A 27,118-nucleotide genomic window follows, 5' to 3' on the forward strand; every position below is an offset into this window, starting at 1 on the left:
ACATTTATGTTTGTGCTGGGATCCCTTTGTGCTGGCACAGCGAGTTTTGAATGAAGGAGAAACTGAGGAGTTTCTCTTTTCTAAGGAGAAACTGAGTAATTATTGTTTAAGTCTCTTTTCCATGGGCCAAGGCATTCACGTCTATTTATTGTATTTCACTGCTGGTCTGCTGTCCAGGTCCTCAGTAGGCATGGCCTAATGGCACTTAACACCTGAAGTGGCTTGGAAAAGGAGGTTTTGCTTTGCAGCTGGGAGACGAAGCAGGGAATGGAACGGTTAAACCCCAAAAGCTGTCTTGCTACCTGTCCTCAGCAGCACCTAGTTGCTCGTGCTCCATCACACTGGGAGATGCTGCCCTTTCTTAGCCTTCAAAAGACCTCTCAATGTTCTGCAACCCCGAGTCACAAAGCACTCTCTTTACATTTTAAAAATATTAGGCAACCCTCAAATCGGGAGTCGATACCCATCAGTCCTCCCGCCAGCTTGCCTGCCTGGTTCCCTCCTGCAGAGGAAGATGGGGAGGAACTCCAGCTCCGTGCCTCCTGCCCGGCTCTCTTCTGCCTCCACCAGCCTCTGTTCTCTCAGCTTTCTTGTCCTGGTAATAACCTGAGGATCGCAGGCAGTGCCTAAAGCACTCTCCCAAAGAGCAAAAGGTGACCCTCCTAACCTCTCAATCTTATGCTGTCTCTACTCCAAATAAATTTCGAAAGATATTAAAAATGCGGCGCACAAATGTGGCATGCTCTCATCTGAGAGCAGGAGCAGCATGTTGTCAGAGCAACAGAATAATTTAGCCTGAAAGTTGAGGATGAGAACTGTAAAAACTTATCCTGCCCAGTTAGCAACAACTTCTTGACGACTCAGTCCAGTCAAGGAGGCCACGTAGGTCTCCAGTACGGACTTGTCGCAGCTTCTCTGTGCATGCATGTGTTAATATGCAGGTTGAATTAATAACTCTGTGCTTTGTCTAGTATCCCAAATCCCATTTTCTTCTTTAGAACTCGTTTTAAGTAAAATCTTTATGATTTTATGCCTGTCTTAATATGCTCTACCTCCTGTGTAACTCAAGTCAGTTGTGGCTTTCCTGTTGCAAGTTTAAGGAAAGGTCCGGAGTTCAAGGAAAGAGGTGAGGAAGTGAAAGCTGCTGGAGGCTGGTACTGCTGGGGGGCTGAACAAGCCTGAGCCTAGATGCCTAGAGCATGGCCAGGTGAAAAAGGAAAGGAAAGGAAAGGAAAGGAAAGGAAAGGAAAGGAAAGGAAAGGAAAGGAAAGGAAAGGAAAGGAAAGGAAAGGAAAGGAAAGGAAAGGAAAGGAAAGGAAAGGAAAGGAAAGGAAAGGAAAGGAAAGGAAAGGAAAGGAAAGGAAAGGAAAGGAAAGGAAAGGAAAGGAAAGGAAAGGAAAGGAAAGGAAAGGAAAGGAAAGGAAAGGAAAGGAAAGGAAAGGAAAGGAAAGGAAAGGAAAGAGCTTTTCTGAGGCTTCAGAATCTCTTCTCAGGTGAGCAGATAGACAGCTAGGTATGCAAAGGTGCTGCACTGCTGAGGATCTCAGCACCTGCCCTTCTGACATACCCTGGAAAATCAGGCCACTTCCACAAATTGTGGCCAAATTGTGCATGAAGGCATTTACCACTAGGTTCTTGGAAAAATGACTGCTCAGACCTTACTGACTCTATTAGTTACTGCTCTGAAGCAAATCAGATGGCAAAAAAAAAATGCTGCTTGTTGAGCAGGGGCGTGTTGCCATGTTGTCCTCACCCTCAGAACATGGAAGGAATTTCTAAAGGACTGCCAGCTTGTTCTCAGGCAGTGTCTGGAGAGGAACATGGCAAAGGCAAGCTGGGAAGGACTGTGCTCCTCCAGCACGCCCCGGGGCTTCCAGCTCGACCCCCGGGGGAGAGAGATCTGCCCTTGACCTAGTTCCTGAGCAAAGGGTCAGTGGCTGTGGGGAGCGGAGCTTGCTTCAGGCTGTTTAAGCAGTGTTCAGATCTCCGTTCAGCCTAACTCCAGGAGAATCCAGCTGTGAGGGAGGGGGCAATGAGCTTTTCTCTGCCCTTCATCCCCTTGCCTATTTTCATGCCTACTCACCTCTGTTTATTTTACCCATTCCCTTGCTGTTCCCTCAGCTCCTCATCTCTCCCCCTCCTCTCAGTCTTACTGCAAGTTGGAGCTGTCTCAAGATTTGCCATCTGTCATGCTCAGTGGTGTTATAAATTGCCCCCTTAATTAATTTTCAGAGAGCATTGCATTAATAATAGAAAGGAATTTATTAAGTAAGCAACAGCAAGCAAAACAGCGCTGGGCGGCCGGGGAGTCTCGGCTCCACCAACGGCGCGCGCCTCACCCCCGCCAGGGTCCCTTTTTATATCTTGGTAATTCCGGGATTACACAGCACATCCTGGGATATTCTGCGACTGCGCGCGCTGTTGCTAGGGGGTCGTCTCTGTCCCTCTGGTGTTCGTGAAGATGAAGGCCGTAGTCTTCCTCCGCGTTGTGGTTCAACTTCTGTTTTTATTTGGTCATGTTGGCCCAGCGTGAGACAGGAAGGCAGGATGTTGATACATTAGTTTAGCAACTTATCAGGAGATGGTTACATGAGCTTTGCAGCAGGGTCTTTGAACAAAAGAGACAACTGAGATGCAGAAGGAGAGAAGGGGAGGGGGTTCTCTTTTTTGTTACATTAAGCAAAAGAATTTTCATAGTGTCTAGCCAAGTATTATACAGCTCCTTACTTCAGCAGGAAGCTTTTGCAACTCCTGCTCCTCAAACGGAACTCCTTGTTTTATAATACAAAAGACAATGAACAAACATTTATTGTGTATTACAAGTGGTACCCACTCTCGGTGGTGGGGAGGAGTAGTAATGATATTTGATGTCTTTCTTACAGCCTCAGCTCTCCGGTGTCATGTCGAAGTCATTATTCTTTTTATTTTCTGAAGCGACGATGAAATTGATGCCTTTCAGGTAACTGCAAAGCCATCTGTGGCTTCACAGGAGGCATTCTGGTGTGAAGTGTCTCTGTCGCAGCTTCACAAAAACACTGAGAGTGTGACCAGCTGCCTCCTAAAAGCTCCAAATAGCCAAACGAATCTCAAAAACGATAAACACGGCCCCCTCTTCTGTTTAATATTCCTGTGCTTTTGAAGCCGGTGCCACGATGTCCAGGGTGCAGGCTCAGGGTTTCTGACCAGCAGGAGCTGGCTGTGCTGCGCTCACTTCAGCATGAGTGTGACTCTTTTTGCTCCATTGTGCCTCGCCAGCTCAGGCTGCCGACCTTTTTGCTCAACTCTTGCTATCCTCCAGGGAACAGCACAGCATGCTGCTGACCTTAGCTAGGACTTCTGGTGTTGCTGCAGTGAAAACAATGCTTATCTAACGGGAAAAAGCACTGAATTCTTCCTAACAGCCCATCTGGATAAAAGTTTGCATCCCTGCTTTCTGGTGCTAGCACATAAATGACACTGCTGCTGCAGCTATCCAGAGAGCTGAGCGCAAGGCTGCCTCTGCAGACAAGCATTTCAGGACTGGGAAACCAGCTTTCCAGGAAGAGAATTAAACCCGTGTATTTTTGGTGCAGTTCGACAGCCAAAGGCGTTCTGAACAGCAACGCACGCAGCTTTTAGAGCTGGCAAACTCTGCATCCTAGTTCAGGACGCAGCCAGCGGATGCTCAGCTATCGTGTCAGAGGAGGAGAGGCTGTCACTGCATGGAATTGGGTGGGAGGAGTTGCATGGGGGCCGTGCATGGGGAATATCAAGACTCTGAAGACCAAGCAGGATGTCTGGTTCTGTATGATGTGATGAGTTGTATCAAAATCTCACTGCACATTTTTGTAAACTCGGACTCGGTTGGTAAAACAGATTTAGGGTGCCACAGCATAAGGGTTAGCAGTTTTTAAAGTAATTTTACCCGAGCATCCCACACCAAATTTACCCAGAATTAACTTTAAGTATTTTTTTTTTTAATGTTATGTAGTAAGGGCCTGAAAAAGCAGAGGGCACGGTCACATTGATTTGGCTCAGCAACGTTCACAGTGCAAGAGGTGGAAACGTGAGAAATGACTCAAGCTGCAGCATCCTCAAAGAAGCCAGATAAGACGTGCCAGGACCTTCTCTCCTTTCCATGTACGAGCTTTTGTGTAAGAAATAAATAGGTTTGCAGGTTGGACCAGCAGAGCAGAAAGCTGACAGGGCAGTGATCATGGCTCCTGGGAGCCATTTCCAGGGAGATGCATGTGCCAGACGAGGCCCACTAGATAGCAGCCTGGGCAGCAGAAACCCCGGACCTGTTTATCCCTGCGGGAGATGAGCACCCTGTGACCGTGCCACCTCTCCTCTGCAGGCGAAGGTGGCGTCTGCTGGGGCCCGTGCAGCTCGGATAGGGATGTGCCAGCGCCCACTTGTGCCGCAGGGTCCCCCGGGTGAGGCAAGCTGAGAAGCGAGGAAATGAATGCCCCAGAGAAGCCAGGCAGGCTGGGGTGGTTTAGGGGCATGCAGGAAAGCTGCATCCCTGAAAATGCAGAGTCTGGAGTGGGGCGTGCAATGCAAGAGGCCCAGGAGGCAGCAAAAAAATGCTTCGTGCTGATGAGTGGCTAAACTGCTGTGAGCATGCAGTGTGCTGAATGCACACGAATACAAGAGGGTGCTGCTCCTCCTCTGCCTCGCATGAAGCAGTGTCTCTGGGCTCTGCGCCACGGGGCCATTGCCCTACCAGCTCCGGCAGGGCATAGCTTTGTTCATCCCGGGACAAAGATGTAGGTGAGGCTAGCCACAGGCGGGTGCATCTTTGTAGAGTAAAGTCACCTTCCCATGAAGACAGGCTGTGCTTTCAGGTTTGCCCTCAGTCTGCTGGGGAAGCACCCACCCAGCAGATCCATCAGCCTGCAGAACCGTGTCCTAAGGACAGGCAATTTTACTCTTAAGGGCATAAATCAGAGGGCTGCTGGCATGAGGGCCCATTGTCCCTGTGCTCAGTTGTTCAAGGACAACCCTGAACATGACACGCAATTTGCCAGTTGATCCAAATGGAGGATCCTAGACACTGATTTCTACTAGGAACAGCCCTATGGGAATTACTCGGCATTTTTAATTATCATTTGCCTCTAATTAGCAGTAGGATAGCTGATAGCGAGGGTACAAAGATGGGTAAGGAAGTGGAGAAGTGGCCTGAGGACACAGGGCAAATCAGAGACCGAGTGTGACAGAGAAGCCTGGGCTCCTTGCTTACTGAGTGCCCCCTGTGCAGAATGAGCTCCCCTTGAGGGGAAAGTTTGCTTTGTAATTTTTTTTTTAAAGAAGTCATGGAGTTGGAGGGCTGCAAGAGAAGGAGATGTACTGCCGACAGTGTAGGGGGCCTTTAAGAGGAAGGGCAGATGTTGCAGTGTTGAAACATGCCATGTGAAATGCCAGTGTTGAAACTGGACACACTGGTGCAGTTTGAGCCCTGCAGAGAAGCGCTCAGGAGGCACCAGGTGCTGCTCAGCCACCTGCAGCTGGTGCCAGACCTTGCCTACACTGTACGGAAGGAGTTAATCAATAGGTCTGGTTTCCTCCTACAAAGTAACAACCCACAGAAAAAAAAAAAAGGCTTGGCTTCTCTGATATCATTCAATCTGCAGCTCCCCAGAGTGCCACCAAGCAGGCGTGGGGTTCCCTTCTTGGCCCTGCAGCAAGCGAGGGGGCGTGTGCGGCCAGCTGTGTGCTCGGAGCGGGAGGACAAGGCTGGCAGGACCAGGTCTCTGGCCACACCAGGATGTAAATGTTGTTCTTCAGGGTAGTTTCTAACCCCTTTTCCCTGCTCGCTCATGTAATCCTAATTTAGTGAGAAGACACAGGAGCCGTTTTTCAGAAGCTGAGTTTGCCCAGAGCCCTCAGCTGAGCAGTTTTCCTGACTCAGGGATCTCTCCCTCCTCTAACCATTGCATCACCAGTAAGAACTTGTAAATGCACTGTTACAGAAGTATGGGGGCTCATTTCTCCAGCCGAGGCAGTGCGTGGGAGATAGTTTGGGCTGGCACCCTCCCAAGCATAATGTATTGAAATGTCGTTCTGCTCCGGGGTGAAGCTTGCGTTCCTCCCAGTTTGTCCTCTCCTTTGGCTTGCAGCATCTGTGCATCGTGCCCTCGTCTCTTGGCATGCGGGTGCCTGAAAGTGTAGAGGGGAGTGCTCTTGTTCATGCTGGGAAACTGAAAATAGTCTTTTAAATCCTCCAGGTCTGATTTAAGCTTAGGTCCTCCTGCTCTGTGTTGTTGTACAAACACCCCCCTGTGGAATGGGCCCCCAGAGGCAAGGGGGCTGCCTTGGGGCAGCACAGTGAATGTTCAAGGCTGCTGAGGGGACCCCAGCTGCTCAGTCGCTCTGCACCAGGTCATTTTTAATGCTCCTCACAGGGAGCTAAGAGCATAACTTTAAGCACTTGGAAGTTGGGATCTAAGGTTTTAACGATAAGCTTTGCATGTGGATTTTGACCTTTATTTGATTTCTGGCATGTTTCCAAGGGTGCCAGAAGACAAGGGAACGTGAATTGGACTCAACTTCAGCATGCCACACAGCTGCTCAGTTCTGTGATGGTGCTTCTGCCTGTGAAACCAGCTCTGGTTAGAGCAGCGCCCGTTGGCATCGCTCTGGTGGGGCTGTCTGAGCAGCTGTGCTTTCAGATCGGTGCGAGGCGAAGCCATTGGGGTGTGCTCAGCCGGCAGGGAGAACATCTCAGGGCTGAGCTCTTATCTGCATTGCCAAATACCATGTTTCTAAAAGCTCAGTGTCACATGGAGGCTGCTAAATAACGAACGCCAGGATGCACAGCAAAGTGTTGACACCCAAAAGAAGCTCTCTTCCAAGCACTCACTTCTCTGCCTAGCAGCAGGTGTGGTGGGACAGAGCTTACCTAAATTTGCTCAGCTACTTGTTTGTAGTCTGCAGTAGGCATTTTTGGTTTTGCTTTCTTTCATTATACAGCTTCTGGTAAGAATTTGTTTTCCTAAAGGAAGTAGGAAGGAGCATTTCTGAAACTTTCTGGGCATCCCTCGCCCCACGGATCCACAGGGCAGAATCGACGAACGGCTCCAAGCTGCCCGTCAGTGGTCTGGAGCTTGTGGCAAGCGCACGAGACCTGAGCACCAGCATAAACCTCTCCCTCTGCTAAAATCCTCAGTATTCAGCGTGCAGGTAAATGTAAAGATGCTTTTGGAAGTCAAAAGGCATTCTCAGTGTTCATGAAGATAATCACACATCTGAGTACTTTTTAGGCAGGGAGCTAAGGGAAAAAAAATGCAGCTTAATATTGCACAACAGGGGGTTTAGGTTTGCTGGTCTCAATTCCAGTTTTATTTTGCTGTTCCTTAAAGCCATGTGCTAGCAATAAGATTTATGCTAAGCCTCTTCTTTGGAGCCTCTTATTGTCAACTCCTTTTCTGTTTTCTCTTTTTTAAGAGGTGAATTTATATACAAATTTAGCCATTTGTAAGCAACCAATATATTCAATAAAATTTCTCTCCATGGTACATTTATGCTGGAAATCAGAAATGAGAAACTCGGCAGTGCAAGAGCCCTTAGAAAGCCATCCCCGTTTGATTTCCTTCTAGCCTGAATTTTCATAACAGTTACATTTGGTTTTCAGTTATACAGTGTACTGGCTGATAAATATTTAACAAGTTTTACATACATTTCTTGGTTTTGCTTTTACAGGCTTTGCTTGTACAAAGGGATTTTTTTACAGTGCCCTTCTTGGTGCTCTCTATTCCTTTTTTTTTTTTTTTTTTATTGTTCCCAGGTTGTTCTGAGAGACCAGTGACGGTGCGAGACAAGAAGAGGATGATTACATTTTGCAAGGAAATTGTACAGAGTAGAAAATCGATAGTTAGATGCTCTCTGGGACTGCCTAAAACTTCTTTGAAGAATAATTAGCTTGCAGGAGAGCTCTGGTAGCTGGAGTTCCTCCCCGTCTCTGTATGGATAAGATAAGTTTAGCCTGGGATAAGCAGTGTGCTTTGAGGGCCCTTTGCTGGGCTGGGGAAGTGCTCTGTGTGGTGGGAGCGAAGGGATGAGCTAGGAGAGGTGTGGCAGAAGGCCCGCCTGGCCGAGTATGTCCAGAAACAATCAAGGAGCAGGGAGAAGCAGGGAGATGGAGCAGAGCAAGAAGTGATTTGATGGCCGTGTGACAGAGCAGAGATGGGTGGCTCCACACGCTGCTTCCTCCCAGGATATTGCCACAGGTAATCCTGCAGCTGGGAGGTGAGGTGCGGGGTTTGATAGCTTTGTTGGTTGGAGCTGAGCTGGATAGAGCTGACCTACCAGTGAGATTAGTCCAGCTCTCCACAGCTGTCAGTACTCTGTCTTGCAGAACCATAAAATACACTTAAAATGCACAGGAAGGTGCTGCGAGAGGTATCAGAAGCAGTTTGTGCTAGGCTAAGTGACATCTGATAAATTCATTAACTCCCTAGATGAAAGGACTCACGAGGCTTAAAAATTTGCTGCAGGCACAATGTTACTGATACTAAGATAAGAGAGACTTGAGAAAGACATAATAAAACTAGGTAACAAAGCAACAACGGCGACAGAATTCATCGTGGTGGAGGTGATCTCAGGGTAACAAGGAATGACTTCTGCTTTTTGGCTGTCCGTGGCCATCAATGTTTGATATTTATTGGTATTTGCACTCATAAAGTCATAAGCACTGTATGAAGACGTGTATTGTCTTTGTTCGGCTTGGTTTGGGGGGGCTTCCTTGGTGTGCCTATGGTTAGGAGCTGGAGGAATATCCAAGCACACGTGTAACGTTAGCCGTGCGACTCCTCCCCCCTGCAGCCACAGACGTCTCTCTCTCTCTTGCAATTAAGTGCGTGCTAAAGTGGTCTGTTGGAGCAGAGCCCGGCGCTACGAGGTGCGGGTTCGAGCTCGTTGGTACAGAAGTGGTGCTAAATGGCAGGTTGGCAGTCACAGACCTGTCAGCTTAGCTTCGGTTCCTGGAAAAAATACTTCCACAAATAACCAAACTGTTTGCGACCACCTGGAAGAAAACATCAGGATGAGTAACGGGCAGGGTAGATTTTTTTGTTGTTTTTTTGAGATGCAAGAGGTTCAGACCAATCTGATTTCCCCCTATCTAGGGCAACACGCTGACATGGCTTTGGCTTTGGGAGCCATTTCATATGCACTCTTTTAAGGGTGGCACAGAGGAAAATACCTGGGACCAAAGCTGGTGGCAAACTGCCAGAAGGAGGCCTTTGGGGGAGGTTCTGACGGGGTTGGTTTATGCGCGCCTCTTGCATTTCTGTGTGTGATCTGGCTGGTAAGACGAGAGGGCTGCAATTTCAGTTTGCAGCTGACACAATGTTGGAAGAGGCTGTGAGCACACGGGATGGGATTAGAATTCAGTATGCTCTTAGCAAGTTAGAGAGGTGGCTGAAAAACAAGACCGGCTTGCCATTCAGGTGGGACAGTGCCCAGTCTCTCTGCTGAATATAAATGTACGTATTGCAACACTTAATTTGGGTTACTAAATAGTTCTACCAGGTTGGAGAACAACAGCTACATGCGTCGTTGATTTATCCATCAGGATGAAAGATTTTGATGGCTTAAAGCTGACTGAATAAACAATGCCATGTTGCAGAAAGGGCACGTACTGAATGTACAGGCAGCACTGTCACCACCTGGACGAGCCCAGGGAGGAACACGGTAGGAGAGTGCACAAAACAACCAGTAAGCCCCAAGGCCTAACCTGAACCTCACTTGTTAATTAGCCCATTAACTAAAAGATGTTGGTGTCATCTCACTCTGCCTCAGCCCCTGGATTTTGCTCGTTTCAGAGGCTGATGGAGGAAAGTAATGCAGAGCAGGCTTCATGCAGCTCCCCAAAGCGTAGAAGATGGCAGCCTCATAACTGCAGACAAGCTGATGACTAGACAGAGATTTTCAGCATCTAATGGTCCACTGAATGCTGTTAGTGTTATGGGCATTTGGGCTCTTCTTTCCTTTCATCTACACTCCTTCGTAGTCTGCTTAATGTTTTGCATCATTTTTTTCTCCTGTAGTTAATTTCAGGATTCGCAAGCTTCCTTTTTATTTTTACTCAAAGGTAATATCTTCCTTACAGCCGTCTGCACATAACAGCTCCATTAAATCTGCAAGTAGGAAACCGGCTATGCGATGTTTCACTTACATGGGATTCTGTAATCATTTTGATTGTGTTCTCCTTGAAAGCCCTGCTCCTGTTACCTGCAGGAGCTGGGAATTCTCTTTATGTAGTCATTTACTTACTTTTAAGAACATAGATATTAAATCTACCAGGACATTTTAAGTCAGCTTCTTCTTGCTTCATTCCTTTACTTATTTATTACAGAGCACTTCTTAGTCTTTCAACTAAGGAAATGCATTCTTGTATTCAAAAAGGGAAGCACCATGAGTAGGGAAGAACAAAGATTTTTTGCTCAGCTTCTGCACTCTTGTTATGGATAAATTCCCAAGAGAACAGTTCCCTCAAGTTCTCCTCTTTAGGAGAGCTGACTAATGGAGGGAATAACCTATGCCTGATGCTCCTGACCTGAGTCTCCAGGCACCAAACTCAGCCAGGCTTTTGAAAGGTTCGAGTCTGTATCTAGGCCATGAGTGAGAAGTTTGAGTTCAGCTACTGAGGGATGGTGGCTCAGCAGAGCTACCCAAAGCTCATTTGGGGGACAAGCACAAATGGCTCCCAGGACACTGTATTAGGACTCCAGCCCCCTCGGCTTTGTTTCTGTCCCTCTGTCAAACTCCACGAGGTTTCTGTCTGTGTAACCTGCTGCCTGGGCAGGGGGCCAGGTTCTCGCATGGGCTGCGAAAGAAGCGAAGGAGTCGGAGACCTCTAGTGCTGACACCAAGCCCCTGTTGATGCTGGCTAACCCAGTGTGGCCCTGAGCATGACAGGTGTGCTGTTATTCCAATCCTCCTAATTGGATCACTCTTCCTATCTTGCTGAGTTACCAGTATCTGCTTCTCTTTGGATATGCTTGTGTGGTGAGAAGCTTGAAGCTCCAGTAGGAAATGGTATTTCAAGCATTGGGCCCGATTTGACCTGTGACACTGTGACACTGTGACACTGTGCACTGCAAAGCACATCCACGTGGTACAACAGAAAGGTGCTTTTCTTCCTCTTCTTTCCAAAAATGTAAAGATAAAATAAGGCAACCCAAGAAGACATACTTATTGCAGTCGTATTTTTCTGTGCTTCTCAGAACTCATACAACAGCACTGCCTATAGCTTATTTCAAAGCCAGTTTTAAGTCTTTTAAATTAGCCCTATAGCTGATAACCCAACAGGACGTTTTTATGCACTTTTAGCACTATCTATTCAGAGAGATGAAAGCAAAACTTAAGGCAATCTTGCTCTCTGCCTAAAACCAAGCTGAACAACAAGGATTGTAAGAGAGGCCTGTGGCTCCATAGGGCATGTGCTGTGTTCTGTGATACGATAACAATAACACAGCATAAATGACCTGCTATGAAATCGCAAATACAACTGCTCTGGGACAAAACCCAGCAAAGCAGCTGTGGCACCACCAGCCTTGTTCTGGGCAGCTCTGTGGGACTGGTGCTGTCCCACCCTGCCACCAGCACCCTGCCCAGCTCTCTGCATCTGGCTGCTTTATATATTTCACCTATCCTTCAGCATCTACTTAATGAGCTCTCAAAGCAGGCGCTGCTGCTAAGCGATTGCGCTAAGGAAAGGCTGTGAGAAGTGCAGGATCCAACTGTGTGTCATCTGCAAAGCCTGAGGAGTGTTGGGCCACCTCCAGCACAGGTGAGAAGCACCCCGTGTGTGGTGCAAGCGGTGCCTCGGAGCACAGCACCTCTGCGATTCACTTGTGCACACAGGGCACACCCCACATGCCCTGAGACCTGCCACCTCCACCTCGTGTGTGCGGGGAATCCAGCACGAGCAGCACGCACTGGAGCATGGTGGGGTTTTCAGGCACTGGGAAATCCAGGTCCTGGCCCCAGGCTTCAGCCCTTGCTGTTTTGTGGCAGAAGGCAGTGGGCAGCAGAGATGCAGACAACACTAACCAGGGCTTACAAGTGCTAAGCTAAACATAAAGCACCTTGATCGTGGCCAGTGCATAAGACGGTTCAGTAAATGTTTATATTGATTAAACTATTAATAAAGATGAGCAGATCACATTATGCTTACCATTATTATATTGCTTTCTTGCCCTCTCCTCCCTCTTTCTCCTCCCCTGAATGCTTTTTCTAGAATACAGTAAACACATGTAGGGGATAAAACATTGTCATCTCAGCGACCTTGGCTGTCTGGAAGTCCTCCCAGGCATTGGCTGTGGAGGCACGTAGTACCTGCACGTTGGGCTCTGGCTTCGGTGCAGCTATTTATGTGGCTAACCTCTGCTCTGGAGAGGGCAATCTCCAGAAAAGTGCTTGGAAAAAAAAAAAAAAAAAAAAAAAAAGAGGTATTGCAAGTAAGAGAATAGCAACGCTGAGGTGTATTTACCCCAGGGGGATCCTTGTCTTAGTGTTTTTTGACAGGCATACAGACATCCAGGAAGGAAGAGCATCAACCAGATTCTTTATTAACATATTTTTGAATGGTGAAAGAATGCATTCATGTAAGCAGGGTCCCTCTGATTCTCCGTCATTGCTAACGTTTTGGTTCTGTCAGGAAATTGAAGTCCAATTCTGTACTTTCTTAAAAAGGTTAAAACTTATGGAAACTTTGCAATGGAGGTCGGTGAGAAAAGGCAGGTCTTGGGTAATCAGTTATTTCCATCCTGAGTTGTAGGACAGAGGGCTTGGTGCTAAAGGAAAGGATTGTTCTCTTTGAATAGATTTTCATTACTTTTTTTTATTATTTTGAAATGGTGAAAGTGATCTATTGAGGAATGTTTGCTGCAGTTTTTTTGTTTTTTTTTTTTTTCTGAAAATGTTCTTGGAGGACTTGAAAACTTGGAACACTTGCAGGGGTTTCTGAAAACCTTTACTTTTAACAGCAGTAATTTAGGGATGGGATGGGGGGAGGTTTTCCCAAAAGGTGTTGCTAAAATGTTTTGGTTAGGCTTTAGGTTTTTAGACTTTAAGATCAAGTTACTTTTTTGTTATACATTGATGATGAAATACTCAGGTCTGTTTAAGGAATTCAAATCCCTCGTTCCCACTCAAATTAAAAGCTTTGAGGTGTTCAGATCCCTTAATCAGCTTCAGGAATCTTAGTCTATAACTTCAGTGTTAGTTCAATACAGCTAATTTGTGTTAAACACACTTCTGAATGCAGCTACGATGTAATTTATCTCATGGTGCTATTTCCTCAGTCAGTTTTATGATTGCATGCAGTAGTTCTCGGTATCCTAATGGGCTGGGTAGGCCATCCTCAGGTCCTTGGGCAAGCAAAACCTCCAGTGAAATCTTTGGGAGCTTTGTTCATGTAGCACCTCCAGGGGCAGACTGTGAATGCTGCTGTGCACACAGGTAGGTGTTGGCCTTTGAGTGAAGGTCACTTTGGGGGGAAAGCAGTACCATGGAGCAGCCCACACAAGTTCCCCGCAGTAGACTGGGGGAGAAAATGATGGCTATCAGCTGCGATTGCACAGGGTTGTGTGTGCAGGATGGGATGACGCAGTGAGGGACCTGAGAGCTGTGGCTCAACTCTGGGTTCTGGCCAAAGGAAACCTTTCCTGGGATATTCTGCAGAATATATGGCATTGGCGTTATTCAATTAATGGGCCACTTGCCAAATGTATAAACACTAAAACCGCAAGGTTTTCATTCAGGAATTCTCTGCTTTGGCATGTTCTCTCCCAGTGCTTTGATGTTGTGGAATGCAAATATTTGTTTTCAGTCTGGCTGGATACCAAGCTCATTTAGTGTCTTATGGCAGCAGTTGTAAAAGCTTTCTTTTTTCTCCCTAGACACAGCTCCTGGGTCTCTTACCATCAGGTGGACAGTTCTGAGTTGGGGCTTCAGATAATGAAAACCAAGCCCTAGCATTTTTCTTCTCAGCAGAGTTTTTCCTTGATTCCCTTTCACTTTGTATGTTTTTTCTTTCTCTGCATGTATCCCAGTGTGTCCAGTGCAGCATTGTACTGTACACCCCAGAACTTCAGTGTCCTCTTCCTTACAGATTAGGCTTGCAGGTGAGCTGGAGAGCTGTCTCACAGCTCAGGAGTTGCTTTCTGTCTTCATCTGCAGAGTTTTTCATTGTCCTGGGATTGAAGTCCCTCCTTATATTCTCCCCTGCCAGGAGTTTGCTGCCTGTGATCCCAGCCGTGCTCCTTCCTGTGGCGTCTTCTCAGGGTGCCGTTACAAAATCAACCCATGCTGGCCCCTGGCTTTCCTTCCCTGCTGAAAGATGCTGGGAGAGCTGTAGCTGTTCGGTGCCATTCAGTCGTTTCATCTGGCTTCACTCAGGCTAGGCCACTGCCTGCCCTCCCTCACCACACCTGCACTGTGTCGCTGTCCCTACAGCTGCCTCTGCCGAACATCTTGCAGCGCGGGGAATGGACTTCAGTTCCGTGTAACGTTCAACACAGCATCTACAGCAAGCTACGTAGCTTGATCCAGACTCAGAGAGATCAAAGGAGAGGTGCTACAGAGAACTAGGCACTTGATGGGAGAGGTTCAGATGGAGAGCCAGGGGCTCTTCCCCCTTTTGCAGGAAAAGATCAGACCAACCAACCTGGGGATCCTTCTCACGCAATAGCTTGCTTTTTTTTTTCCCCCTTCCTCTGTCCTAAAGCCTGGATTAATAACTAGGGTGAATCACAGCTGGCTCTGGGTGCTTTGTCTAAAGCAGGGATGTGTAAGAGTGCACTATTCCAGTTGTTCTCCTACGTGTGTGCTGGAGTACCTGTGGCTCGAGCCATCAGAGCAGCAGAGAGAAGACAGGAATGGGGGCAGAATGATCCAGCAATGCACCAGCTGACTTTGCACTTCAAAAGCAACTACCATGCATCTTAAATCCCAGCCCTTTGTGTCCCAGCAGCACTAAGAGCTGGCCTTGCGGGAGGTGCTGGCGGGCTGTCAGGTGTATGTAAGTGAGCCGTGAGCACGCTGCCTCACCTCTCAGTTTTTGGGCTTCAGGGGCACAAGGAGCTGCAGAGCTCTCTTCTTCAGGGAAGTCAGGGCACGGTTCAGTGGGCAGAAGAGGACAGCGACACAGAGGGCTGCAAACAGAAAAGGGATGCTGTGTCAACCACTAGCCCAGCAGCAAAAGGAAACAATAAACTGTTCAAAAAGCAACAACTGGAAAGCATCTTCAGCCCGGATGGGCTTTGGATTACCAAAGCAAACAAAAAAAATGGCTGGGGGTCAGGAGCAGGGCGATGCCCAGAGTAAAGATAGAGCATTTGGGGAGCTAGGTGGCAGTTTTCTTGGTTCTATGCCCCATCTATTTTTGTGACATACTCCATATCTACCGCATATCACCTGGAAAAGGAGAAGATGCCCTCTTGCTTTCCTGTTTCATGAAGGAGGGCTTGTCTGCCTGCTCTTCCAGCTTTTTGTCATCACTCTCTTTGCTAAGAAAGGAAAGAGCACTGGGATGCTGTGGCTGGAAACATCCCCTCGAGGCCGGAGTCTGCCTTAAGAATCGAAGCTCTTACAAGCCTGAAGAACACTTCAGAACAGTGACACGTCCTGCCAAGGACATTTAGCATGCAAGGAAATGTCATTTATAATACAAACAAATTTATAATGCGACTAATCTGCTTATTTACATGACACATTCATTTGTAATTAAAGTCACACTTTAATTAGCTGGTTATTTCAAATTGGGAAATCCTCCTTCCAACAAACAGCTAGTCCTGGTAACACACCTCTCTCAGTGAGTGCTAAGGCAGAAGTATCTTCTGCGTGAAAAGCTCACCATCTGATAAATCCCAGTGCTGCAGTTGTGTTTCATCAATAGGAACTGTGCGTTTCTATCTTTTCCATCGCCAGAGGAGGGAGCTCAGGTGGTTCCAAGTACAGGGAGGGCTTTGCAGAGCTGATTTTGCACTTATTGGCTCTTTGCTTCCCAGGTCATTTTATTACAAGCCCAGGCTGGAGAGCAAGAGTTTTCCAGAATACTAGCTAACACTTCTGGTTGGATTCAGGTTTTAAGCTGTCAATCACCAACCCCTGTGAGGCTTGGGACATAGAAAAAGGACTTTGCTTTCAAAGATATTGAACACTCAGTGACACTTAACATGTTTTTAAAACTGTTTTTTACTGGGGAAAACAAACAAACAAACACATTTATTTGGTAAATCATTTTAAAGACATTTCCCCCCTCACCTGGACATTGCTGCAGAAATGCAGTATACCCAATTGTACTCAGCTTCTACAAGTGCTTCCTACCTGGGCTCTTGAAAACCCTTTTCCATGTGTAAGAGGTTTTTCTCCCGGGTGACCTGCATGTGTCTGGCTCCTCTTCTTCCCATATCAAGATTGACGGCTTCTTCATCAGCCCGTACATGCCTGCCAAATTAACAGGGTATGAGCTAAGGGTACTCATACAGCTCACTCCTGAATTACATCACGACTTTCCTCTGAAGGCATAACGGGTGCAGATGATACAGCCACTTTCAATTACTCCAATTAAAAAACTGAATATAACGAGCTCTGTAGCAGCCACCCATGCCAGGGATTAGGAAGGCCATCTTTTGCAAGACGTACTAGAAATAGAGCCGGTCAAGAGACAGCTATTCCTTCCCACCCACTGAAATTTGTTGTTATGTGCTCCATTGGAATTCAGAATCTTTAGGGTTTTTTACTAGCTATTTGAAGTTATTTTTATGAGAGCTTTGGAAATGTTTGTCAGTTGTACAAAGAGGCCATACAGAATAAGCAGAAAAAAGCCCTATTGTATGAATAACGTAATGCACTTCAAAAGGCTCAGCAGCATGCAGTGATGTCAGATCATTTGTACAAGGTCAAATCAATTTTATGACCAGCCAAACATTAGCAATTTTTTTTTCTTAGAATCAAAGCAAGGACGTTCCAAGAAATACTCGAGGAAAAATCAAGTGGCATTTATTAGAAACCGTCACTCATTGAAACTTGTTCTCTTCAAGAGAAAACAAGGCACTTATTCCTTTCTTAATGGAAAGCTCTTGCATCTGAACATCATCCAGGGACAAATTCAGGTTTAAAGGTTTTCTACTTTATTGGGCACAAGAATCAGAACTGGGGCCTGCTTGTCTGTGGTACAGTGAATAATCTTTGAGAGGTGACTTTTATCAGTTTGCTTCAAAATAGGTCTGACCCATTAAAAATGTCTACTTAAGCACCATATTTCCTTTATACCCATCTGCTTGAAGTTGTCTCCAGACAGTGCATGTTAGGGAAAGGGTGATTGCTGGTTAGAGAGTTGAGAAAAGAGTGACCTGTCTTGTCTTGCTTCAGGGAAAGAGAGAGCTGGAATGAGGTTTTGAGGGAAGTATTGCCTTAGTGTCCTAGGAAGAGCCCATGGAGATCTATGGATGAATTTTCACGGCCAAGAATTGGCCTTCTCTGTGCCAGGTGTGCTGGGAGCTGTGCAGGTGTCTGAAAGCTGGAGCAAACCAATGCTCAGCTCCTGTTATCTGTGTGTTCACGCCGGAATGCTGACCCCGAGAAAAAGTGACTGAGTCTCAACATCTTTGCTGCACATCTACCCTGGACTGAACTGTCTGTCCTGCTTTTCAACTCATTACATCATTTTCATATATCAGATGTTTATCATATCTCACTGAATCGTGCCCGATGCACAAAGCTCGGTGCCAGCTGTATTTCGGCGGTGCCTGGGCTGACCGACTCCCATGGGCTTCCCTCCAGGAGCGGGCAAAAAGACATGTCCTGGCCCCAGTACTTTGCCCCTCTGCTTCTCAGAAAACTGCAGCGAGACTTAGTCTCATTTTACCTGATGCCACGTTTTAGCTGCAGAGTCGGTTGCATTGCCTTGTTTTGCATCAGACAGTGTGACTCCACACGATTGACACAGAGAGACACGACCTGCGCCCCGTAGCTGGGAGCATGAATAAAAGATCTGCTAGAGATGTCTAAAGAGAGGTGCAGAGAGCAAATGGGTGAAGGAAGCATTCCTCTTGACACCTCCTTTTCCAGCCCATAAACATTTGCAGACTTTGGGGTCATGTTTTTTAAAGGAATGTCATTTATTCTCATCTTTCTGCCAGCATTTTTATTTTCGGGACCTTTTATAAATAACATTAAAGCTTGCTGTTCTTGAAGGAATAGGGAAGAAGGGAATGGTCCCTCCCTTTACGGGCATGACCTGGTAAATCAGTCACTGCTGCGTGCGTGGTTATGGGAACTGACTGGGAATTTTCCATCAGTGTGTTTACTCATTGGAAAATGCGGTCTCCATAAATTGAAAGCAGGATGGAAATTCGAATTTCTGATGAGGACTAAAAGCTTGCCTGATTCTGTGCGAGTCTTGGGTAGCAAGAAAAGAGAGAAAATGCATTTTTAATATATGCAAATATCAAACCGCAAAGGTAGCCAGAAGGAAGGAGTGGAAGACACATGACCTGAAAGGAGCTGTAGTTTTACATTAATGACATCTCAATTAATTTCACGATGACTGCTTAAGATGGGAGTGGGGAAAACAAGCCTCTAGTGGGGGACAGGCACTTGCCCTTTTACAGTAAAAGGACAATTCAAATACCTAATGGGTTTGCGGGCAATAGAAAAATTAAAAAAGAAAAAAATTGGGGTGTTTTTTGGTTGGTTAGTTTGGGGTGGGGTTTTTTTGCACAACTCCAAGGCCTAAATGGACTTGCACAATGCATATGTTGAGTTTCCACCTTTTAGGACATGGCAAAATAAAATTTAAACAACGTTGTAATAAATGCAGTCCCAGAAACTAGGGCAAATGGCCCAAGAACAGAAAGAAGGCTGTGGTTATGGACAATGTCTTCGTAACAAATCAGTTAACTAACTATAACAAAGCAGCAAGTCAAGGAGGTTTGCACCATGTGCATTTATAATTCAATCAACCTGAAAAACAGGTTGATTGAATTATATGCCTCTGGTGGCAGACCATTGCCCTGTCTGAACTGGTGCAATTCTTTTGCAAATGTTACGAAGTCATCCTGCTCAGGCTGCAGTTCAGCTCTGTGCTGGGATCTGCACAGCTTCTGTAGCACAGCCTCAACCTGTCAGATGTTTCCTCCCAGGGGAGGAATTCGGGATTTTGCTGGCACAATGCAGTGCCACCAGCAAGGCTGCTGGGGCTCAGCTGGGCCCGCCAAGTCCTCCGTGCTGCAGCAAGGAGGGCTCTGAAGGAGCTTGTGCCTTTTGTGGCTTTTCTTACTGAAAATGCCACTGCCATTCTTCTGTGTTACCTGGGAGCTTGCAGCATAGGAAGTACTGGGAAAAGAGTTTGCCAGTCAGATAGAGAGTTTCTAGAGAGTAGATTTAAAATAATCTACTCAGAAGATCTCTAATAAAATAGGTAGTTTATTTGTGTGTATTAGGGAAGCATTTAATTATCACATACAGAAGTATTCAATTTTTATTTATGTTCAGTCTTACTACATAATTTAAATTAAGTCTCTAAGTGTATGTCATGGAACTGCTCAGAAGGTTTCTACCTTTAAGCACTGTAACAGGGGAAAACAGCATTCCAGATAACATTTCTCACTTGGTTCCCTTTCCCTAACAAAACCCTACTCCAGAATTTTTTTTCTGAAGGCTTGGAATGACAAAAAATACAGATAGAGGCATCCACACTCTTAATACTCTTTCTGAAAAACTGTGTTATCTCTAAGGGGAAATAAAACCATACAATTCTTTGAGCTCTAATCCTGGTGTTTTTCCAAAATATTTTTCTGGTCAGAAGCTGTCCAACTCTGGTTAATGAAAACCAGTGCTCGGTTTCTAAACTGGTGCAAAGTTGAGCCCTAGTTCGGGACAGTTTTACATTGGCATAAAGATTATGTTACGTCTCAGAATAGTTCCTGTGACTTACAGGACCAGAGGTTAGTCTAGCATCATGCACAGGAGATGAATAAATAGCTTCCCAGGCAACTTGTTTTTTATTTTACCTTGCATCTCTAATCCTACCACTGCAAATGCATGAAAATGTGTTGTTTGCTTGTTTCAAGAACTATATTGCATAAATACAGGCATCTTTCACGTGATTTCTGGAAAAAACTCTTCAGCCTTGTATGACTTAATGATTGATGAAGCTTGGAAACCCTTGTCTGGGGGTTGTGTCTGAGGACTCGGCACGGGGTCTCGGGTGCTGGCCCCTTCCAGCACACGGCCTTGCTCTGGCAGCAGCAGGCAAGTGTCAGTGGCAGCGACGTGGTGTGGGGATGGAGGCTGCACACCCGCACTGGGCTCTGCCCACTGGCGATGAGCGAGGGATGGGGACGGAGGAGGAGAAGTGTTGCTGCAGTGTTTCTGGCTTGTGCAACTCTTTAATCATGTTTTTTTTTTTTTTTTTTTTTTTTTTTAATGTGTTCGTCCAGGGTGCTTGGCAGAGAAGTTGTCTGTTGAAACAAGAGAATTACAAAAGCACTTCAGGAAAGGGAAAACTGGCCTCTCATAAAATGTCCATAGGTGGTGATGTATAGCTTCTTTTTGGAGGAAGAAAATGCAGGTGGTATAGGTGATGCATAGATTCACATTACAGCTCTCATTCTCCCTTTCATCCTAAAATAAATAGCTCCTCCCGAGCTACAGTTTCAGAATGAGATCTGTTTTCTCTGAGTAGCTGCATGGTCCTGATTGCTGCTGTATCAAAGTGCTGCTCTAGTTCTAATAAATCCCCAGGAGATAGGAAGGCAATACAGTTGCAAAGCAGTTTTTCAAAGACTTCTAGATAACCCACATTAAAGGCACAAAAACATAGCTACAAATATCAATCATTTGACTCATAACTCCAAACATAGGCATTTGCAGCGTGGAAAGTGGCCTGATTTATCCAAGGTGGCCCGCCGTTGTTGTAGCTGAGTGAAGTTAAATAATGCAGTACTCATTAAAATTGCATGAGTATATGATTTCATTTGTCTTATTCATTCATAATTCCTATTGCCTGGTAGTTTAGTGCCGTCAATGATTATCACATCTCTTCGATCTGTCTCTGGAGCCAGAACAGCAGGTTGTTGTGGCTCTCCCTGGCTTGCACCATGCTGTTGCAAAAGAAAACTAAACTTTCCCTCCGCTGAGTTTAGGAATGATTGTATGGCCTAGCCCTTTGTCTTGAGGTAAGCGTAGCATGGCTAAGTGAGTGAGGAAGGGTTATCTTCAAATAAAACCACCTGATTTACTGCACTGCTATCCTTATAAAGTGAAAGGATTTGTGCAGTGCTTCCACTGCACAAAGGAGCAGTTTAAGTGTCTGTCTCCTGTTCAGACACACTGGGCTCTCACTTTCATCTTCTCTTAGTCACAAGAGTGCCTCCGTGGGCTGAGCTGCATGGCGAACCAAAGCAGGTGGGTGCTGAGGGAGACGTGCACGGCAAATGAAGGTACAGGGAGAGCATCTATGGCTGCTACCTACTGCAGAAGAAAAACGAGGAATGGGAAAGTGGATGGAACATCTAGGAAGGGTGATGGTTGGCAGCACAGTATGAAATACTGCAAGGAGTGGTAGAGGAATGGGAAGAAATGTGGCAAGCCAGTGAAACCAACTTTGAGTGGTCCCTGAAGTACAGCGAGAAGGGAACTCTGCCAAACACTGCCACGATGGCTGCTCTGTGTGCTTCAGTGGCCATCCACAGATATGCAGATGCTAGATGCCTGGAGCACAGAAAGACTTGAGGAAGGTTAAAGACACCAAAAAGAGGAGATGGAATCTCTCAAGATAGCAGAAGTGGTTTGGGAGCAGCTGAAGAAAAAGCACGGTTCAGATCATCTCTGAAACACGAGTAGGCTGAGGCTAGATTGAAACAGCAGTTTCTCCACTCTGTCTTGCTTCAGCACTGTAACGTGGGGAGCTGAACTCTGTGCAGGCTGGCAGGGCGGGGACCCTTGGCAGTTTTTTGAGACTTGCACTTCTTGGCAAAGCCCAAGGCAGTCACTCTTCGGGCAGGGAGCAGTACATACTAATTTTGCTTAGCCCCATGCCTGTTGTGCTTGAGTGTGTGATTAGCTGAATGCCAACATGCTGCAGCAATTAATTAGATGAGCACTCCGGTTGTCTGAACCCTTCTCGTGCTGGTCTGCTGGGCCTTGCCCATCTCCACGTCTTTTCCTCCTTGTCCTGCCCCACCCTCGCCGCAGCCAGCCCTGAAAGCCGTGAAGCAATTGCCAGCATTTCCAGGCAGCGTGCCCAAAGAGCAACACGGCGCAGCAATTTCTCAAGCTGCTGGAGCCCAGAGCACTGGGATGCCAGGCCAAGAGCTCTCGCAATGTCTGATAGTACACGGCCAGCTCCCGAAGGTGAGCAATTAAGACTTGCTCTTTCCCCCTTTCCCCTCTATCTCTTTGGCCTCCTGGTTGCAGAAAATTTAAACATCTGATCTAAAGGTACTGCAGGTTAAAAAGCTGTAAGAACAAAAGACTTATTATGAACAAAATTAGGCTATTGCAAACAACATAGTATGAATTTGGAAGGGGGCTGGCTTGCATTTCTCTGTATCCTTATGTTCTCTTTACACCTAACAGCGCCTTAATCATTCGTACTGCAACCTCAAAATAATTGTGTAAGCCTACCTGGAAATTTAGATCTGTGGGCCTGCACCAGGATAACAAATACGTGATTTCATTTGTAATAAGCCTTTTAATTCCAGAAGGAACTGTGGCTAGGGGGTTCTCTCTGTGTTGTGTCACTTTGGGAGTGACACATTTTGCATTTCAGAAGCTGTGCTTATATCAAACAAATGTCTTTATTTACACTAGCACAGTTACAGCACTAAAGACTTCCCATGGGTACCAGCTATATAAAACCAAACAGAAAATACACAATCAAATATGAACATTCCAGTCTTTGGAAACCAAAAGTTGCACACATCTGAGGTGCATAAGGGAAATCTTTAAAAGGAGGAAGCTGTATGATTGCTCTGCCACGTCTTCTCCCCACAACGCAAACTCTCTTCTTTCCTGGTCCAGACCCTGCTGACCAAACCACATGTTGCACATGGGGACCTACCAGTGGAGTGTTTTGATTTGGTTTGGTTTACTACCAGTCAGCTGCTGGCAGGTGTTCACATTCACCCAGCTTATGCCAAAATACTACAGCAAACCTTACAGAATAGATGCCAGCACTCGCTTGAAATCATTAACAAAAAGTCTGAAGTTTTGTTTGTTTTTCCTTAAATTCCCGGCACAGTGCTTTGATGTGCTATGCAATTGGGTCAGCACGTGGGAAATACATTTAAGACATCCACATCTATGATGTGAACACAGTGCAGGAGAGCCTAAGCAGAAAACAAAACCTCATGGATCCTGCAGCAGAGAGCTCTGTCAAAAAAAAAAAAAAAAAAAAAAAAAAAAAAAAGACTTGGAAGAGCCTTTATTTAACCAATACCATGATCAAAGTAACCTAAAGGAGAAGGGATATCACTGGGCCAGATCCTCCTGTAGTTAAAACAGCACAGGCCCCTGGAGCCATACTGGTGGAGGAATTCTCCCTTACTGGTTTGCAGAGGAGGGGGGTGCTGGTGCTCAGCCCTGTGAGCTGCCAGGCCTTGTCCACGCAGGCAGGTTTTGCCAGCACAGTTTCACAGGATCCAAGCACAGGCACTTCTGGTCTGCCGGGTGCCTCTGAGGAGGGAAGCAGCGGGACGGGAGGCAGCCCGTGCTGGGTCGCCGGCAGCTGCGGGTGGCAGCCGGCGTTGTTGGGGTTCCCTACCGTGTCTCTGGGGGTGCCTGCAGCAGGGGCGGCTCCTGGTGAGTGCTCTGCCTTCCAGCACAGCTGTCCTGCACAGGGCCTGGGGGCACAGAGAGAGTTTTCAGTGCCGGGCAGCGAGGCGAGGGGTCTCGCTATCGCTCCTGGCGAGAGACGGACGCTCTCGGACTTCAGCACGGTGTGAGCAGGCAGAGAAGCTCAAGGTGAGCCTCAGAAACCACCGAGCAAAGAGCAAAGAAATACGTAAGCTGGAGAAGGAAGGAGGCAGTATGGGGAGGCGGTGAGGGAGCTTCACTGCTCGGACGTGCCTTGACTCGGCTTATGGAGGAGGAGAGGGCTGGCCTCTTCCCTTGTAACCCTGCAGCCCTGCGAGCGGTGAGGTTACAGCCTGGCCAGCGAAGGCTGAATTTTCTGTCGCTCCCAAGTGGCACAAAAGTCTGGCTGTGAGGACAGAGGCTCCTGGATAGCAGAGCTAATGGAGCGGGGGCGGGAACCAGCCTGCCCACCCGCACCCTTCATCCCGCACCTAGAAAGGCAGAGTGCTTACACGTGGCCCCCCGGTGGCTCTGCAGTCACTCTCAGTCCCGTAGCCCCACAGAAATGGCAGCAGCAATGGGGTTCAGGATGTCCCAGCCTGGCAGCCAAAGCTCAGACCTGGCTCTTACGAATCCCACAGCAGGCAAGGAGCCAAGAGGAACCTCAGTTTTTTCTCTTTAATGCAGAAGAACTTAAAAATCAGACACAGGTCACTGTCCAAGTCTCTGCTCCCCTTTCCTCATCCCTGTGTTTTCTCCCCATGGTCAGTCCAGCCCTCTGTGCCTTGGTGGGACCATCTCCCCTGTTCCTTGGCCTACCTTGCCTTCCTCCGGGGACTGGGGTCTACTGGGGCCTTTCACAGCCACCAGAGTAGGCTCTTATCCCTGGAAAAAGCAAAATGTTTGTTTTGCACAAGAAAAAGCAATGCAGTTAGAGTATATAGCCCATTTCCTACAGTACTCTTGTTTGCTGGTGAATGGCAACGACCTCACAATCTTGCGCATTTTGATATATGCTGTAGGTGCAATCTGCAAGTTTGCCCTCAGAGTTACCTTTCAGGGACAAGTGGCTTTCTATGAAGGTTTTCACTGTCTTCTGGTACTCATCGTCAGTCATGTGGAGCTGTGCTACCTCCATGCTCGAAGAGCACTCTTCTTTCGTGGTCATCCCCTCCTCTCGAGGAGGCCAGTGTGCAGCAGACACCCTAAAACCTGCTTTATCCAGGTTCCTGGCAAATGTCCTCCCAATGGAGCTGTTGGACACGAGAATGACAATTGCTCTCCCTTTTACGTCAATGTTCTTCTCCACAATGCCGAAGGACAAGAAGATAATGCAGCAGGTCAAAAAGGCGACGGAAACAAACACAAAGGCATAAAGGAGGCAGGAAAGGGTCATCGCAAGGAACAAGTCTACAGCCAGCAAGACCCAGTGCTGGAAGAGGAAGATCATCATTAGGATTAGCCTCCTCCTCCCTCACAGGCGAGCTGAGAAATCTGCGGGGAGTCTCGGTGCACAGCCGGGCTGTTATAAAGCCGGGCAGCGTTGCGAAACGTGCGGAGGCAAGGCAGAGCCCCCGGGGAGGGTGAGTCATGGTCGTGGATATACCAACAGCGGAGATTGCCAAACCGCACACGCTTTCAGGAGACAGCAGTGCCCTGTTTGTCTTGGCTTTGCTGCGCACTTGGGTGCTCCACCAGGCTGAAATTTAGGGCTTCATTTTGTAAGGGCATTTTCCCATGTGCCTTCTTTAGGGCCAGTGGTGTCTGTAGGGATTTCTTACAGCAGTGTGCACAGCATTGGGAAGCCATGGAGTAGAGATAATCCCCAGGCAGCAGAGCAGTGTCACACAGAGTACATTTGTCACTGCGTGGGGAAATGCCCCTGGTGCACAGCACAGCGGGGCTCCGTGCTGCAGCTGTAGCCCCTGCGGGATCAGAGGAGACCGGCAGACATAGGAACAAGAGTGGCAAAGGCAAATCCTACAGCTACAAGGCTCAGCTAGCCCCTAACAGCGGGACAGGAGGAAAGCTCCTGAATAAGCTCGTTGCTTCCCGACTGCCAGCTCTTACTGGGGCTCCTGTTACCTCGAGGCCTTGCATGTTGGACGTCCCTTTTTAAGAACAGTCTTCCTTATCTCTGAGCCCTTGGTCACAGTGCAAACCATAAGGTTTGGTTGGATCTGGTTCTCAGGGTCCCAGGGGCTCCTGTTACCTGGAGGCCTAAGCGCAGCACAGGCACATCGCACACGTAGCACATATTAAGCAATGAGTGTTGCCTACATATTCATTCTTAATCAATCGCTTTCTAATTTCTAATCCCATGTTTATTACAACAGATGGTTTCAACAGATTTAACCTTGCAGTCTCCCGGGGATCAGGGTTATAACTGATGCTTTTGCCCAGGTATAAGGAGTCTGCCCTTTCTCAACCGTTCTTACCATTGTCCCAGTAGTCAGGAGCACTCGGAACAGTCTGTCCCAACAGGCTACAGTTTCGATCCTCTCCATGTTCGCATCAGAACCCAGTCTCCTGCTGGAATGGACGGATCGGGGCTTCCAAGGGTGGGCTTTGAGCTAATGATCCACAGGGCCTGAGAGATGACAAAGAGGCGACAGCCCAAGCATATAGTTCTTAAGAAAAGCATCTTTTGTCTCAAATTGAGGTAATGCCCAGGTACAGCAATCCAAATAACATTTCCTATGGTGAAACTCCCACGTCTTTTCTTGGGGCAGGTGCAATTCAGAGAAGTGCCAAAGGTAAGCATTCGTTCAGGGGGGCCGAGTTACCAGAACTGCGTCCATTGCTTCTTTAACCTGCTCCGCTCCACCCTTCCAGAAGAGGAAGGACGCCAAGGAGAGTGAAATTTCCACTTGATCCCTAGACTCCACATTAGCCCTTGCAATATTGCTGACAGGAGGTGATTTCCTTGCTCAGAGTCAATATTTTCAACAATTCCATACCCGGGAATTATTGTTCGAGAATTACTTTAGTTACTGTGTTCACAGGAGCAGATGCTGAAGGGAAAGCTTCCACCCACCCCAACACACGATCAGCCAAGACTAAGAAGTATTTAACTCTACCTACTATGCAGAGTTCATTAATATCTACCTGTACATTCTGGAAGCCTTGCATTCCTGGTTCTTGCCCCCCTTTGGGCTGACTGTGGATAATTTTCCCATTTACCTTTTGACATACTGCACAGCTCCTGCACGCCTGTTCCACCAGAGCCTCTATATTCCTATACATACACATTGCCATAGCACAGCGCCACTCGTTGCTTGAATTCCCCAGTGACTCTCGTGATGGAAAATACTTCATATTTGCCTCA

General features: G+C 47.1%; 1 protein-coding gene across 1 annotated transcript; it reads right to left on the reverse strand.

The window, feature by feature from the left end:
* Nucleotides 1-7,297: 7,297 nt before the first annotated feature.
* On the reverse strand, nt 7,298-25,248 carry LOC311434775 (uncharacterized protein). The gene is made up of 4 exons (XM_084515178.1): nt 24,844-25,248; nt 16,315-16,434; nt 15,037-15,140; nt 7,298-9,004 (listed from the first exon to the last, which is right to left on the reverse strand). The coding sequence occupies exons 1-3, from the start codon at nt 25,241-25,243 to the stop codon at nt 15,040-15,042; spliced, it is 621 nt and encodes a 206-aa protein (XP_084371304.1). The 5' UTR covers nt 25,244-25,248; the 3' UTR covers nt 7,298-9,004; nt 15,037-15,039.
* Between the last annotated feature and the right edge of the window lie 1,870 nt (nt 25,249-27,118).

This window comes from Aythya ferina (assembly GCF_964211825.1).
Source record: "Aythya ferina genome assembly, chromosome: 3".
Classification (NCBI taxonomy): domain Eukaryota; kingdom Metazoa; phylum Chordata; class Aves; order Anseriformes; family Anatidae; genus Aythya; species Aythya ferina.

What these genes read in the sequence shown, in the direction of transcription:
- LOC311434775 (XM_084515178.1), bottom strand. Translation starts at nt 25,243, where the DNA reads ATGATGATCTTCCTCTTCCAGCACTGGGTCTTGCTGGCTGTAGACTTG. An exon ending in AAGCCACTTGTCCCTGAAAG is followed by an intron (nt 16,435 to 24,843) that starts GTAACTCTGAGG and finishes TTAATTTGGCAG; the next exon opens with GCATGTACGGGCTGATGAAG. An exon ending in AAGGGTTTTCAAGAGCCCAG is followed by an intron (nt 15,141 to 16,314) that starts GTAGGAAGCACT and finishes TTCTGTTTGCAG; the next exon opens with CCCTCTGTGTCGCTGTCCTC.